The sequence below is a fragment of the Electrona antarctica genome (genome assembly GCF_951216825.1).
Source record: "Electrona antarctica genome assembly, chromosome: 9".
NCBI lineage: Eukaryota > Metazoa > Chordata > Actinopteri > Myctophiformes > Myctophidae > Electrona > Electrona antarctica.
This window is the reverse complement of record NC_136790.1, coordinates 29,106,072-29,123,350: the sequence shown is the minus strand read 5'-3', so window position 1 is coordinate 29,123,350 and position 17,279 is coordinate 29,106,072. Positions and strand designations below refer to the sequence as shown.

At 44.2% G+C, this 17,279-nt stretch overlaps 1 protein-coding gene across 8 annotated transcripts in view; it reads left to right on the top strand.

Moving 5' to 3' along the window:
- sulf2a (sulfatase 2a) overlaps nt 1-17,279 on the top strand; it is a gene marked incomplete at its 3' end in the record, with an annotated part of 67,986 nt that overhangs the window by 36,692 nt on the left and 14,015 nt on the right. For 7 of the 8 annotated variants that reach the window (XM_079510967.1, XM_079510969.1, XM_079510965.1 and 4 more), the window contains 2 exons: nt 10,676-10,928; nt 16,728-16,967. In XM_079510967.1, coding sequence (XP_079367093.1) covers nt 10,733-10,928; nt 16,728-16,967 — 436 coding nt within the window. In that variant the 5' untranslated portion in view covers nt 10,676-10,732. Of the gene's footprint in view, nt 1-7,447; nt 7,610-10,675; nt 10,929-16,727; nt 16,968-17,279 lie in introns of those variants that run through there. The other variant, XM_079510968.1, reaches the window with a different exon arrangement.

Here is a 17,279-nt window from a genome sequence, read left to right as displayed (position 1 = left end):
AAACCCATCCAAACAGCTAAAGTATTTACAAAACACCATTGACAGTTTCTCATTCGCCTCAGCCTTAAAAACCCCTTAGAGGCGGGGCCACTAGGGGGTTGTGGGGGTGTTGAGGTTTTGGGGTGGGGGCTGGTGATGGGGGTGTTGAACTCGATTTGGGGACAATCGGACCTCTGTTGGTGTTCTCTCTACCACCTCTCCATGTTCCTTTTTTTCGTCTCTCTTGGAGCGTACGGCAGGGGTGTGGGGAAGGGGGGCTGGGAGGTGGTGTCAGATGGGGAGGGAAGGGGGGTAAATGCCATGACCTCTCAGGGTCAGCCCACACAGCCGCGGGGGCCCTGTATGGAGACCCCCCCCCCGCCCCCGTCAGCCCCCCCCACCCTCACAAAAACTCACAGACCACCACGCTAGCCCCCGCATGCCGCTCCCGTTGCTGCTGGAAACAGAGAGAGGAACTCAAGACAGGACGGTGAGGAAGAGTAGAATGGGCTTTAAACTGGTCCCTTAAGCCGGCATGGGTGACTTCAATTCAGAGCTGATGGTGGTGTCACAGAATGTTCTATTCTGCAACAGTTTTGTGACAGTGTTATTGTGGTGGCAGCAGCCCAAGCTCATTATGAGGGATATCTTGGCTTGTGTTACTTTGTTAAAAAAAAACGCAGGCAGTAGCTGTGAGATGTCCCCTCCAGTCCACCACAGCTGGGGCCAGACCATTTTAATTCGAATGTTGCTGTTCATGCTGCTCATTTCCGTCAGATTTGAGAGATAATTAGCTTGGCTGCTGTTCTCGCCTTTGTGTCCTGTCTCGTTGGAGAGAGAGAGAGAGAGAGAGAGAGAGAGAGAGAGAGGTTTAGAATCTGATACACGCTTTTGTTTTGTGTACATACTACATAGGTTTTCGGTGTATCAGACAGTGTGTGTGGGTCTCAGTGTGTGTGTACGCTGTTTGCCGATGCCAGTCTGTGTGTCTGGGTGTGTATCTGCAGTTGTGTGTGCGTAATATCTGTAGATAGATATAGATAGATATAGATGCTATTGTTTATTTGTGCATGTATTTATCTGTACATCTTTGTGAATGAGTATGTGTGTGACACTGTGCGACACTGTGCGTGCAACACTGTGCGTGCGTGCGTGCGTGCGTGCGTGCGTGCGTGCGTGCGTGCATGTGCACACATACAAGGGCAAGAGTGGTGTACATTTATAGTGGAGACTCGAGAGCAGCAGATGCAGGGAGTCTGTCCGAGCCCTTTGTTCTGCAGTGAGATCACTTAATGACTGGGCCTTTTGTATGAACTGGACTGACACCATCATACTTTCTCCATTTCTCTTTCTCCATTCCTTCCTCGCCTCCTCGTTATTTCTACCTCTCCAATCATCCAGCATTGCATCCCTCCCTCTGATATAGAAAACATTTGGAAGATAACGCACCATGTGTATTATTGTACGTGCATGGAAATTTACATGAGGCTTCCTGCATGGATCTGTATGCAATATGCATCTGACTTTCTGTAAGCTTAAGGTGTAACTATGAGGAGTGAGGACAGAATTGCATGATTACAACAAGTAAATTACATTAAAGCATTTTTGCTAGTTTTGAAAGTGGACAACCCTTATTTTAGGGTTAGGATAAGGCATATTAGGATTAGTTTTAGGGCTAGAGTGGTAAGGGTTTGGAATGGATAAAGCTTCATGTTAGGCATTGATGTACAGTAGTTGTACAGCATGTACGGAAGGATAGAGGAAAACTATGCTTTCCACTCTGTGATCACCACTATAAATAAACAACTAATGTTGCCACACTATAGTATCAAATACAAGACCATGCAAGTGTACATTCGCTCTCCGTCATGAAATCTTGATTATTTTCCCCCAGCCTTGAGCCACCAGAACAGCCGATTCTTTCATTCCCCAGTCATTCTGAAGCACTAGTGAGTGCATTATGTAGAGCTAACATTGACACAACTCCCTTATATCGTCATCTGCCTAACTGAGCTGGAATTTATTATTGGTTGGCCTGGTAACAGAGGGCGCCTCCCCCAGATCGAGCTGCGTCAGTGCATTTGGACCCTTCTCGTCAAATCTCTTGTGAATAACCTAGTTTCATGCAACTTAAATGCAGCTTCATACAGCTTGGTGTGAGTATGACTTTGTGTGCGTGTGTGTGCGTGCGTGCGTGCGTGCGTGCGTGCGAGCGTGCGATGTTCCATGCTTCCAGCCAGAACACATCACGGATACACCCCATTCAAGACAGAGAACCAGACTCGGTGCAGAATTAATGATGTGTTGGACTCTAAAATTACATTCACATTCATATTTCACCGTCTGGGCAGCACTTTCCTTCTGATATGAAAGAGAGAGTCTGTGTCATCACACACACTGCAGTCCACACACACACGCGCGCGCACATCACGTGTGCACAGGCAGAGTTTAACCATTATTGAGTTCAAAATATTTCACACATGAGCCCTTTCATCATTGGCAAAAATCTCATTTAACACCTTTTAGAGTGCGACCATTGCTCTATTGTGTTGGCTTATTGAAACGGAAAATTGCCATAGAGATTCTGACTGTCAAGCTAGACCGTGTGCCGAGTGCTGAGCTTATCAGAACCTTGGGGTAATCTAAATGAAATCTTCCTAGCGAATGGAATCGGCCTCCGCGCTATCTCTTGTCATTCTAGACTATTAAAGTTTTTTATTAGGAAGCAAAAGCCCATTTGTCAAAGGAACATGACTGTGGTCCTATTTTTAAACCAAAGAACAGACAAAGAACAACTATTATCGGTCCTGGGGCTTGACAGCGCTGATGGGTTGCGTTGACATATCAGGAGAAGCCATTGTTTATTTAGATCATTAAATCATTTTTATTTTTTTTTATTTTTTAAAGATATTTTTGGGTCTTTTTCTGCCTTTATTTGATAGTGTACAGCAGGGGTGCCCAAAATGTAGATTGTGATCTGATCACAAAGGCTGTGCAGGTAGATCACTTTGCCGCGTGTCACCCCTCATCTCTCTCCCCATTTCTTGTCACCATACTGTACACTTGTACAGTCTATCCAATAAAGGCAGAAAAAGCCCAAAAAATACATCTTAGAAAAAAGGATAGTCAGTAGCATTTCAAAGTTATGCAAAACAAAACAGTACCAATTCAAGCTAGAAAGTTATACAAAACAAAACAGTACCAATTCAAGCTAGAGAGTTATACAAAACAAAACCATTTCCCCCCTCTATTTCCCATTCCGAGTGTGTTTGTCTTATGTATATCAGTATACGGTACGTAACGCCAGCACGCTATTCAAAAGCCCCTTCGGGTACATTTTTAAACTATTTTCAGCAATGGGATAAAAAAAATTGGGTGGGTAGATCTTGTTGAGCTGGTCAATTTGAAAGTATACCTCTCAAGTCAAAATAGTGCGGGCACCCCTGGTGTACAGTAAGTTGACAGGAAATGGGGGGGGGGGGGGGGGGGGGGGGGGGCAAAAGGTCGTCGGGATTGGGAGTCGAACCCACGACACGCTGTCAGTCTGGATTAGCAGCCTAGGTGCCCGGACCGCTAGGTCGGCCCGGGCCATCATTATTCATTTATTGAGGAGTTGTAAGCTCAGAGGTCATTGGTTGAGGAGTTGTAAGCTCAGAGGTCATTGGGCAGAAGAATTCACACGGGACACAGCTGTGTTCCTGGGATGTATATGTGATGATGATGTTGGGTATTTAATGTGACTGACAGGCCAGCTTCTAAAGTTACTTGTACTGTATGTTTCCATGACCATGGCTTAGTTCTAATAGTGCAGCAGAGATTTGAGAGAACATACTTTTTGACGAAAGATGACAGTGGCTGTTGAAATACATTTTGTACAGTGTTCAGCACTTATACTTCCCCATAACCACATTGAGAGACACATAGGCACGCACACACACACACATACACACTACAAACATGGACGTGCATGCACACACACACACACGCACGCACGCACGCACGCACGCACGCACGCACGCACGCACGCACGCACGCACGCACGCACGCACGCACGCACGCACGCACACACACACACACACACACATGCTCACCACCACATAAACTCTTCTCAGAAGGTCTGACATACAGGCATGCCGTTGCAAGATTAGCATCTGAATGCCAACTGTTGTTAGAAAATTCAAGGGTCCTTGGAGATTTTGCACATTCTAGCCAGTGCTATACAGGCCAGTGGGAACAAAGTCACACATTAGCAAAGCTCTGCCAGCCTCAATTATGACCAAAGGGATTGGCTTGATGGTGTTGCAACAGGACCGCATTCAGGCCTGGATGTGTCTATTTAAACATTCCTGCCGGGCCATTTCCTTCATGCCTGCACCAATAGACATTGGATTGAAAATTCCTGTTGAGAATGCAAAAGAGATTCAGCGGTTTTTACTATTAGATTCAGTCTCATTTCATTCTATTTTCCACAGAGCATGTTTGGGGAACATTGCAGCCTGCAGTGGAAATGCTCACACTTTGTTCTCACCAGACTCTATGCCTTGAGGTTTCCACCTCCTCATTCTGTCTGTCTGTCTGTCTGTCTCTGTCTCTGTCTCTGTCTCTGTCTCTGTCTCTGTCTCTGTCTCTGTCTGTCTCTGTCTCTGTCTCTGTCTCTGTCTCTGTCTCTGTCTCTGTCTCTGTCTCTGTCTCTGTCTCTGTCTCTGTCTCTGTCTCCGTCTCCGTCTCCGTCTCCGTCTCCCTCTCCCTCTCTCTCTCTCTCCTCTCTCTCTTTGTGTATTTTGCACTCTCACCATCTTTGGACATGTGTTATAGATCGAGAAATAGAGAAGTATGACTTCTTTATGGTGGTGCGATATTTCCTCCAGGTTTCATGCACGTTATGAGACAGGCATGATTAAATTGCAAGTGTGTGTGCTATGACTCATGCTTCTGCAATATGTAATAAATGTTTTTTGTTCCTCCGGTTTTCTCATATTCTCTCTGAGGGTCGCACCCTCCTGGAGGTAGGGTGGGGGGTACGCATAACATGAATCAGACTTTATGCCCCAGGTGTTTTATTTATAGAGGGAAAAAAGTACATTAACGCCTTTGCAAAGTCTTTGGAAGATGTATCACTTCATACTCTTGTTGGCTTCCTCCCCACTACTCACTTGGGCTGTAGAAGTTGGTGTATTCCGTTGTTGTTGTGTGTGTTGTTGCAGAGTGTAACCTAACTGTCTGTCTCTGTGGTGGCTGTGTTTCATCCCTTCGCTCGCTGCCTCGCCGTGCACCGTATCCACACTGTGTTTCATCCCTTCGCTTGCTGCCTCGCCGTGCACCGTATCCACACTGTGTTTCATCCCTTCGCTCGCTGCCTCGCCGTGCACCGTATCCACACTGTGACATGGCCATCCCTCCATGCCTCTGCTGTCATGGCATTTATAATTCAGTCTTATCAATAAAAGATGGACGGCATTAACTTTTCATCAGACGCTGCAGTGCTGCTGGCTTCCAATGAGCTCTTTATGCAGGGAGGACTTTAGTGTAAAAGTTGGCTTCTCTCTGTTCTAGGCATCATTTAGTATTTGTATAACCTTGATGATCTTTGATCCTCAAACATTTTTTTAGAAGCCCATTCCGTGTGATCTTATATTCTGTACTCTTTAGAGATCACACTATCTCTACCACCTCCTCTCTCTACAAAGCCTTTAATGAGTTTTGCTGAGAGTCACATTTAGTCAAGTTTTTCCTGTGCTTCTGTCTAAATGGCAAAATTCCCACTTTCGTTTCTATCTGATGCGGCTGAATCAGCATTGCTGCCTCACCGTTCGTTCACTTAGTGCAAAGAGCTGATCTGTGCAGCTTTCTGTCTTAAGTATCAGAAACAGTGTTAAATCACCGCAGCCGATGGAAACAACGCTCCTTACCTTGGCGTTTATGAAAGCACACAAAACCATCATGCCGTCTGTCTGACCTAGGGAGGGACTGGCGTGGCTGCAATCAGCTGTTTCATAATCATCAGTTTCCGATTCTGCAGTATTACACAGTATCCTTGTCAAGGGAGGTGTTGTTTCTGCTGGAAACCACTTTTATTACTTTATATTGTCAATGTGGCATTTGCCACCCGTAGAGAGGAACAATATGAATAGATAAAAGAGTGTGATGGGGACAAAAACAGAAGGAACGTTAATTCCTTCTGTTACTGTACAGTCAGCTGATAAAAGACTGTAAATCCAATTATTTTCCTATCAAGAGGGAGAAGAGGCCTCATGGGGGGGCGGCGGCATCAGGAAATATCCACTGCCTGATTTATACTTGGTTGTGCATCGTGTCGCAGATCTACAAGCTCACAACGCATCGCACTGCGACGCGTTGTGAGCTTTCAGATCTGCTGTTCCATGAAGTATAACGGGCCCTTTAGCATGCACGACATTCACACAGTTGACTATAGATAGATCTGTACAATGTGTGATAAATGTTGCTGGATGGAAATTGTAAATTCATGGCTATATTAAGCACACTTCCTTCATCTGTTCTGCCAACATCAGCTTCTTGCACAACTGTTCAACAGGAAGTATACCTTCTCTTACCGCAAAACCATTCTGAAAGAGGAATCTACTCCAAAGAAGGAAGCACTGCCACTCGTGGTAGACAGTCTTAATTTGAACACAGGGAATTTATTCTTCACATGTCCCTAAATGTCCTGGACGACATTTTGATACTTGCAGGAAAATACTGTTTTGGAGACAGACTTGGTTAAGTATTTGACTCTCCTTCAACGAGGTTTGTATGTTTTTGTTTTCTTATTTTCTCCCTGTGGCTTTCCTTGCGGCTGGTACCTTGTTTTCAACCCATGCGAGTCATGAGAGGGATGGGGAATTTGAGAGGGGTGGAGTGGGGGTGTTGGGGATGAGAGAAAGATGCAGGGAGAATTTCAAACAGCTCACCACTGAGGGTCAGAGCTCATGTATTCCTGAGGGGAAACAACCGCATGCCCTGCAGAGAAGAGCAGGAATTAAACCAGAGCAAACACAGCTGGTGTGTGTGTGTGTGTGTGTGTGTGTGTGTGTGTGTGTGTGTGTGTGTGTGTGTGTGTGTGTGTGTGTGTGTGTGTGTGTGTGTGTGTGTGTGTGTGTGTGTGTGTGTGTGTGTGTGTGTGTGTGTGTGTGTGTGTGTGTGTGTGTGTGTGTGTGTGTGTGTGTGTGTGTGTGTGTGTGTGTGTGTGTGTGTGCATGTGGGTGCGTGTGCGTGTACGCACGCATATCTATGTTCCCTCCCACTTTGTATGTGTATATGCATATGCATGGCATTTGAGGGCATGTGCGTGCATATGCGTGTGCATGTATTAGTGCGTGCTGATGTGTGTGGGTATATGTGTTCACTTCTTATCTGCATGCGCACATAAGATAAGATTTTAAGGAGGAAGGACATGAGGGAGTGAGAGCAATGGGGAGGACCTAACCGAGTGACATATAGCTGCCTACAACCTAGACCAGAGAGGAACAGCAAGGCTCTGTGTCAGACAGGGGAACTAATTTTATTCGGGCATGGCGTGATAGCTCACACTCACCTCATCTGCAGTGAGTGTGCCTGGAGATACGTTCCACACGGCTTGGGTTCCTTTGCCATTAGCAAGCTGATTAAAGAGGTAACGATTATTACTCTTGTCCCTTCCCTCAAATTTCGAGGTGCTTATCAGATACTGTATGCACATGCACACACATCGGTGCGTGGTGTTGTTATGATGATAAATGACATAACGGTGAGGTTGTTGTTAAGCAGTGTGCACTCTCCCAGCTGAGGGAGTCTGCAGATGGGCTGTTGTTGTCATCTTCTAGGATTTACTCTGGGAGCTGCACTCTCCCTGTGGTGCACGCGTGTGCGCACACACGCACACACACACACACACACACGTGCGCGCGCACACACACACACACACACACACACACACACACACACACACACACACACACACACAAACACACACCCTTTCAACGTGAATATTGAGTGAGTACTTCCCAGAAGTACCTCCCAGTCATTGTGTTGGTCTTGGCTGCTCTGATTATGTGCTGAGATATATATTTTTTATTGTTGTTATAATTAGTTTTTTCACTCCTAGAGTACATGATGAGACCCAATAAATCCCTATTGAATTCTGAATCTTGAAGGTTTTGTGTCAGACCTCACACTGAATGATAATGAGATGAAACAAATACAAATACTTTCATTTTAAAATTATGATTTACTATTAAATTATGTTACGTGTGTTGACTTATTTCACAGTTACAACTAGCGTTACAATATTTTTATTTAGCTTCAAACAATAGCATGAAGTTGAGGAACCTTTTTATTTTCAAAAGTATTCAAAAGACTAGAGGAGGAATCATTTACTGTGAAACTGTTTATATCACAACACTTAATATCAACCCCTTGTTGTTACTACCTTGTTTATTGAGATTACTTTTCTTTAGTTCAGTTCAACTTTATTTATATAGTGGCAAATCACAATGTTAACTAATGAGACTTTCCATGTTATATATTATTATAAAGAACCACTTAAACACATATAATTTGTTGACCTGCTCCTCAGATGTCTATACTAGGTTCCCTTCTTTCTTCCCTCTACATTCAATCTCTTGAATTCATTCTTCATTGAATTCGCCCATTGTTGCCAAATGTTCGAATGTTATGACTTAGGGACTGGGGGGCATACGTTAGTCTGACATATGTGGCCGGTTAAGACTCACCCGTGGCTTCTGCGTGCCGCGTGCGGTTAGGGTTAGGTCAGAGTTTTGGGTAGGGTGTCGGACTATTGCGTGTCGGACTGTTAGGATGTCGGACCAAAGACATGCATCCTAGGGACGCTAGGGTTCATGTGGGTAATTTACAGAGACCCAACAATTCCCCGATGACCAAGCACTGGTGACAGCAGCATGGAAAAACTCCCCTTTAATGGGAAGTAACCTTGAACCTAGCTGGCTGGGGGGAGAGAGAGAGACAGAGAGAGAGAGAGAGAGAGAGAGAGAGAGAGAGAGAGAGAGAGACAGTGAGAGAGAGAGACAGACAGACAGACAGACAGACAGACAGACAGACAGACAGACAGACAGACAGACAGACAGACAGACAGACAGACAGACAGACAGAGAGAGAGAGAGAGAGAGAGAAAGAGACGGTCTACAATCTACACTATCAAGCGAGTGCTTCTCTCTGTTTGTAGTGAGACAGTTGCCATGGCAAACTCAGTGGGGCTATGCTGGGAATGAGTTGCAGTTATTCTTGTATTAAGAGAGAATAGGTCGGCAGTATAATTTTTAGCAAAGATACACAGGGTGGGCAGAATTGGCAATTCTCTGCACACCTAGAGGCAATTTACTTTCATGGAACATGCAAAGTGTGCCTGCCTTCCTGGTGATAATGTCACTTTAACATTGTTCTGTTTCATATTATTCTGTTGTGCACAATAACATGAAGTAGCTCTCTCGATTCGCTTTCTTCTGAAGCTGTATTTTTGTTCTACAGCTCTTTGCCTGTTGAACCATCCCTATTGATTGATTGAAATATTTATTAACAGTTTGCAGAATTACAGTACATTTCAAGCACAAACTCAATACAAAGGCTGTTAACTGTGAGTGGACGACCCAATTAAGCATTACACTTGTTTACAAGAGGGTCCACCATGTTCAATTCATCAAAACATTTAGAGACGTACAAATAGACACTTCTATATAGACAAAGAACAGAACAGGAATTCATCATAATGGAGGTATCATATTCAGGCCAATCTTAGACTTCCCTCTCTGCCTCTATCTCTCTGTCTCCCCAATGTTTCTATCTCCCTGTTCAGTGACCCATGTCCTTATTGTTACCCCTTCATCGCATCCTCTCTACCTTGTGTTTCTCTCCTTGACCTCTGACCTCCAGCTCATCCCCTCATCCCTCTCCAGGGGTGGTGAGGTCTGTCTTGGCCCCTGGCCCAGGTCCATTAGCCCCAGCCTGGCAGCCTTGTGCTCATCACCAGAGATCATTACACCCAGGCAATGACACCGGTCTAATGCATCATTAATGATTGATTAACGAGCTGATCTCAGACCAAATGGGAGCATTTGTACGGAAGAGCACCCTGTAATGGCCCTGCAAGGCTTGCATCTGCTATTTTTCATTGTGTGTGTGTGAGCGTGCGTGTGCGTGTGTGCGTGCGTGCGTGCGCGTGTGTGCGTGCGTGCGTGCGTGCGTGCGTGCGTGCGTGTACGCGTGCGCGTGCGTGTATGAGTGAGAGAGAGCAGATGAAAGACTCCCCTATACTACAGATAGGCCTGTCATAGGCCTGTGTATACAACACTAAAAGCCCTCTTAGTGCCCTCCGTGTTCTGGGTGCTCCAACGCTCGCAAGTTCATTTGTGTACGTCCACACACAATGGGACCTACTCTTTTATGCCTATTGAGTTTGAATGTAACTATTTAATTCATTCTATTCTTTTATTTATCTTTAAATGTCTTTCTATGCCTTATGTAAAGCATTTTGCAATACAAACAAACTCGCCTTGCCACGCAGTATGAGTATGCTGATGTTTCCGTCCTTTCTTACCATCATCTTCTTTAGCTGCGTACACTACTGTATAGCCGTGTACATACCGCATTCTTACACACTTTCACAGTTGTATTGACATTGAGGATTTGACTGTATATTGTTGTGTGTTGTGTTTTTATCTCCCAGGTTGAAGTGCGTGAGCTGCAGGCAGACGAAGAGGAGGTCGCTGCAGGCTGTAGAGTGATGGCAGGGTGGGGGCCGGTGGCCCCTCTCCCTCTCCTGCTGCTGGTCCTGGTATCCATCCTCCTCCCGTTGGTCCAGGGCTCCAGCTATCTGTCTGGACATCGCCTCAGGTCTCGCCTGCAGAGGGACCGCCATATCCGCAATGTCCGTCCCAACATCATCCTCATTCTCACCGATGATCAAGATATGGAGCTAGGTGGGCATCTCTTTTCTCTCTTTTCACTCTGTGTGCTTGTACGTGTGCGTGTGCGTGTGCGTGCGTGCGTGCGTGCGTGCGTGCGTGCGTGCGTGCGTGCGTGCGTGTTTCCAATAAAATAACCATAATGAAAATGATCCCTGATATTGTGTTCATAAAGCATGAACAAAGAAAGATCTTGAATATTGAGTTAAGCCGATAATTGTACCTGTACTGTACCTGTATATGGAACAAGTCTTCTTACACTGACCTACGATCAGCCCTTAGTGACACTGTCTGACACATATTACAGACGCAGACACATTTTGTATTTTATTGAAAACTTGGTGTTAAAAAACATCTCTTTTTGGCAGCATTTGTGGCACACCCTATGGGTGAAAGTGAAATTGTTTTTGGGTCTGTGTAGTTTAGAGGCCCCTCGATTTGTGATTAAAATGGGGTAGATTGGACACTGCGTTAATGAAGGCATTTTTTGCAAAGCGGGCCTCTCCTAATAGTAGCCATACGGAATGTAATCTGGAAAATCTGACTGATACATCTTGATCACATGACTCCAGAGATAATATATTTGACATAATTGCGCTGTCTGACATATACGCAGACATTATCCACATTACGTTGCGACAGTAAGGGTGAAATGTGTTTACTGGTGTTTACTGTTTATCTGCTGCTAAAATGTAGACCTCATTGTCATATTTGATTGATTTCTAATCAGAAGCTTACACCATCCTGATACAATACATAACAACCGTGTAGCTCTGGTCCGTAAAGTATCGTTTATACGTGTGGTGGGGGATCAGAGTTCTTCCACTAAGGAAAGTAGGCTTTCTAATGACACAACCCGCCTTTGTTTTGGTGAGTAGCAAAATTTTTATTTTTATTTACACTAAAGGCTGGTCTGCATTCATGCGAGCCCTGGAAGTCGAGAGTAACATAGCTCTAAATGCAACGCATTAGAGCTATGGACCAGAGCTAACAACCGTGTATTGAATTCACATAGGTACAAACATTTATATGGTAAATTGTGACTCAATCACAAAGGAAATACACTGGGTTGGATAGATGGGTACCGTTAATATTTGGTATGTATGATCGAATAGAGACCATCAAAAATTATATTTGACCACGATTGAGATTGACTGTTGTTGTTGAGACGTTGAAAACGGGTGTGTTTCAAAATGCTACAGTTACCAAAAGATGAGCGAGGCATCCTTCCTTATCTGGAAGATTATTATTAAGCGGCACCTAGTTGGTGAAATTGTGATTAACTGGACCAATTGGATATCCCCCTCAAAGCCATACTGGGTGATAAAACGCTTATGTGGATTCATTGAGAAAGATTAAGTAATTGGAAGAGGGTTCCTCTAAATACCTGGTTTAAAGAATATAAAGACCAAAATATAGGGGGAAAGGGTACTATACAGTAAGAATATGTTAAACTTAAATGGGAAAAGGAGGCAGTCATTGTTCTAACAGAGGATGAATGGCTATATGTAATGTAAGCCAGTAGCCACCACTTCTAGCTCTGGCCTTTGGAGAGCGTTTTAATGGACGAACATGATTAGGTTCCTTATTACTCAGAGAAGAAAGTACTTACAGATACAGAATGCATGGTATACACCGGACTCAGGTTATTGCAGAAAATGCAATAATGACTGACTACTTTCACATATTCTGGGATTGTCCAGCAATCCAAATTTACTGGCTAGAGATTGTATCAGATATCAACTCAATAATGGAAATGCTTGTCGGAAATATAATCGAAAAGTACACTGGATAGTACTGTCAAAAGATATAAGCTAATTTAGATCTAATAGCGTTACAATGAGGAGGATGACTCCATAATGGGGCATGGCTTTGGCAGTGACGCACTTTGTCTGGTGTTGAATCTGTGGAGGGGTATCCGGTAGGCCAGCTGTAGGCAATGCTGCGGTGTCAAGCTGGGCTTAATGTGAAACCGCAGTCATGATTTCGACAGGTCAGCCCTCGCTGGATTTGTCTATAGAGTGGCTGTAATTTCTTTTCACCAGGTTAGTTTCCACAGATAGAAATCCCATTAATTTATGATTTCTCCATAGACATTTCAGAAAATCTTTATATTAAGATTTTTTTTTTAAATATATGTTTATTGGTAGCGGGTTTCAACAATTTAAGTTCAGTTTGAACATACCATTTTTTCCCATTTTCTCCCTCCCCCCACAGTTATCGTCATTATTAAAACAATTAAAACAATATAAAAAAAAACAATAATAATTGAGTACAGACATACAAAAACAACAAGAAAAAAAGGAGAAAAAAATCCAGTCCTATATTAAGAATTTTAAGCCAAGAACCAATCTATCTATAATTACAATATTCCAACACATTTTGAGTTGTGTGCAAGCTTAACAAATGCAATGGTAGATATTTGGCACTGTAAAATTAAGAATTGGATTAAATTGTGGTCAGATATTATGTTATTATTGTTACAAAGATAGTAAAATGAGGGTCAAATTTGGAGCCATTATTAGAAATAAACCACTGCATCTCACCATCTAAATTGCATACCAATACGGTGGGAATCATTAAATCAATATTGACTTGCAAAAAATAGTATGTACTTATATCACTATAGCCACTAATATCACCATTAGTCACTATGTGAATGCATGTTAGAGATGATAAGTCAGAGGTTAGAAATTCTGTCAGAACCAACAAACATCGCATGGATGCACCTGGGATGTATCCTCAGTGATAAGGTCATCAGGGTTTCGGGTCTCGCAACATCATACCCCTCATAGCCCCTTACGTGGGCTGTTGGGCCTCCTCCTCATGGAAGACACAGTCTAGGGCGCCAACCCATTCTGCTCCCGGGTGCCGTCTACATTCCGGCTGTCACCTGTCTCTCCAGTGGTCACCACTCACCAGACTATACCCGGTTGTCACATAGTCTATTCCTATGAGTCACTGACTATAAATAGTCTAAGAACGAACAAATATTGCATGGATGGACCTGGGATGTATCTCAAGGTCATCAGGGTTTCGGGTCTCGCAACATACCCCTCAAGCAGGTGACCCAGCCGGGGTGATCAATTCCTGACTTACGTCCCAGTAACTACCCACTATCAGTCCATTAGGGAAAGACAGGGCCACACAGTCCGCCGCTCCTGAACTACTCTGCCGTGACTGGAACGTCTGGCGTGTGGAAGGACTAGGCTCTGTGGGTTGACTCCTGTTCGGTCCCCTCCTACGTCTCACCAGGTCCACTCCTGCTCTGACCAGGTGCAGCCAGGACCTGTGGGTTGCACCAGACTCCCAGCACCAGACACTTCATTCAGGAGTGTCGGATTCTTGAGCCGCAATGGTTCCGCAGGCTCCACCGGGGCCAACGGTGGTGCTGCAGGCTATGCTTGCGGCTTGAATGGCCCTCCTAAAGGCCTCACGGAAGACACACATAGTACTATGTAAGCATGTTACATACAGCTGCCAAACCAGTGGTCATAGTTTGTCACTATAATGTGGTGGTGACATTTACATAGAAATTACCATACGACTGTACGACTATATGCCTCTCACTGTAAATGTCAACAAGAATAGAGCCATAAAATGTGTAATATATACATACGCTGTATATACATACTGTATAGTGTATACATTATAAAAAATCACACCCGTGTGAAGTGAGGGGCGCTCATCATCATCGTACATCATCATCAAGAATGGTGGTCTCGACCTGGGCCATGGCTCAGTGGTCCAGGCACCTTGGCTGGTAATCCAGTCTGGCAGTGTGCCGTGGGTTCGACTCCCGATCCCGACGGCCTTTACTGCATGTCTTCCCCCCATCCCTCTCCCCAGAGAAAGCCACAAAAAAAACATTAAAAAAAAGAATGGTGGACTCTTATTGGCCAAGCGTTCCCACCGACTGTCACCAATTGTCAATGGCGTTTAATGTTTTGATGTTTAATTTACGTCATATTTGGTGGAAATTAATTTCTCCTTTCATTGTCAATGGCAAATATTGAGACGTGTGAGGACAAAAGCTGTATAAAGGAGGGGCTAGCGCCCCTCAAAAATCACACTCGTGTGAAGTGAGGGGCGCTCTTGTCATCGCACAGATTTACATCATATTTGGCGGACATTTGACCTAATTTCTCCTTTCATTGTCAATGGCAAATATTGAGACATGTGGGGACAAAAGCTGTATATAGGAGCGCGGGCGAGCGCCCCTCAAAAATCACACCCGTGTGAAGTGAGGGGCGCTCTCATCATCGTACAATTCACAATTTTCAATTTACAATTTAGGCATTTAGCAGACGCTCTTAATCCAGAGCGACTGGATAGACACATAAAATAGACCCTATGACGTAAAATTGTCCATTCATTGTCAATGGGAATTTAATGTTTGTGGAGGACAAAGTTTGTGCACATACACCAAAAGCTGGACATAGGCGCACCTCAATAAAAGTCTTGGGCATTTCATTATAGCCAACAAGACATTATTAGTGAGGACCAATTACTTGTGTATGAAGATGGGTTGAAATTAGTGAAGTCGTCCTTTAAGTGGGTAAAGAATATATCAGTCTTTTTTTGTTCACAGCTAAGGCCATATATCATCCGTTAACATTTTGCCGTAAATGGCTTTATTTTTTATTGATTTTACAATAAAGCTTACAAAATACACATGACTTACACAAAAGAAAGAGACAAGAAAAACAAACAAAAAACAAAACTAGTAAAAAAAATTAAAAAAAAACCCAATGGACAACACCCCTCCACATTCTGTTGTTGACAATAGTGATTATATCATCTGTAATGTATTACCAATTACAAATTGTTAATGCAACCATCCTTTAATATACAAATAAAAGTAGTCCTATATTTCATAGAACTTTCCTTTGACATTGTTAAATGGCTTTATTTTTTAAAGTTCACAGTTTTTGGAAAATGTTGTAAAATGTAAACTCAAAATTACCTGAATAATTTTGCCAATGTATCAATGTTTGAATTTGGTCCTTTTCCAATAATGTAATTGCTGCATTAGAATAAAACATTCATGTGTGCATTTGTAAGATGAGGGGGATGGGGGGTTACGGCTGGTGGATGGACGATTGTGGAGATGAATGTGTACATGCAATATTCTTCCATCTCCCGTGGTTATGGATATCCTGTCCATCCGTGTCGAACTGCTTCAGCTCGTAAAAGGTCAACCTAATGCTGCCTTTCACTCCATTAACCCCTCTGGCTCGCTCAGAGTCATACTCCCCTGTGCCAGCTCTGCTGGCATGAAATGAGAGCGGCCTGTGGCATCCATTGTCTGGGTGCCAAACGCTGGCCATCTCCCTACCCGCTTAAGCCCTTCAACGGCGTATTGGGCTGGAGTGGCTGCATAATGGGCCTTGGTGACACCCTTTGTCCTCCTGTGATCACTAGTGAGAAGACTCGCATTGAAAAGCAGGAATTTATGGTCAAGCATCTGTTTCCCCAAACAATCGCCATCAACACTGAAAGACCTTTAGTACACATGAATTCAAATGCGCTACACTTTGCCCAGAAGATTTATTCTTTCGACCCCCCCCCCCCCCTTTACTCTCTCTCTCTCTCGTCACCTCGCTTCTTTTCTTCTATCTCACTTCCCTATCTCGTGTTTCACACTTCTATTTTACCCATTTTTACTGTCCTTCTCGTCTTCTTTTTACCCTCCTGCCACTTTTACTTACATTTGTCTCGCTCACATCTCTTACGCCTCTTCCTCTCTGTACACGTCCCTCCGCTCTCTCCTGTCTCTTATTATATTATGCAACCTGCACATCTCTTTCGCAGGCTCAATGCAGGCCATGAACAAGACACGGCGTATCATGGAGAAGGGGGGCACGCATTTCTCCAACGCCTTCTCCACCACACCCATGTGCTGCCCCTCACGCTCCTCCATCCTGACCGGGAAGTACGTGCACAACCACCACACCTTCACCAACAACGAGAACTGCTCGTCACCCTCGTGGCAAGCCCATCATGAGCCATACACGTTTGCAGTGCACCTCAACAACTCCGGCTACAGGACAGGTCAGTGAGTGCATGTGGTGATGTTTCCCCACCATTTCTGGATCACCGACCAAACGTCACAAGCAGATGCCCCATGGAAGTTTGCATGTAAATTACTTGCAAGATCTCACTAATTTCAACTAGTATGCAATGCATGCTCATGCATGATTTAATGTTAAAGCGGCCCTGAAATAGAACTGTTGGGGCTGTGGCCCCCTGGTGGTATACTCCAGGCATGTTTTTCAGTGGGTCTATAAAAGACATCACCACTGTGACAGATGTCAGCACTGCTTTAAGCTACTTTTTCCTCACTCCTTAACCAGCCAAATACTT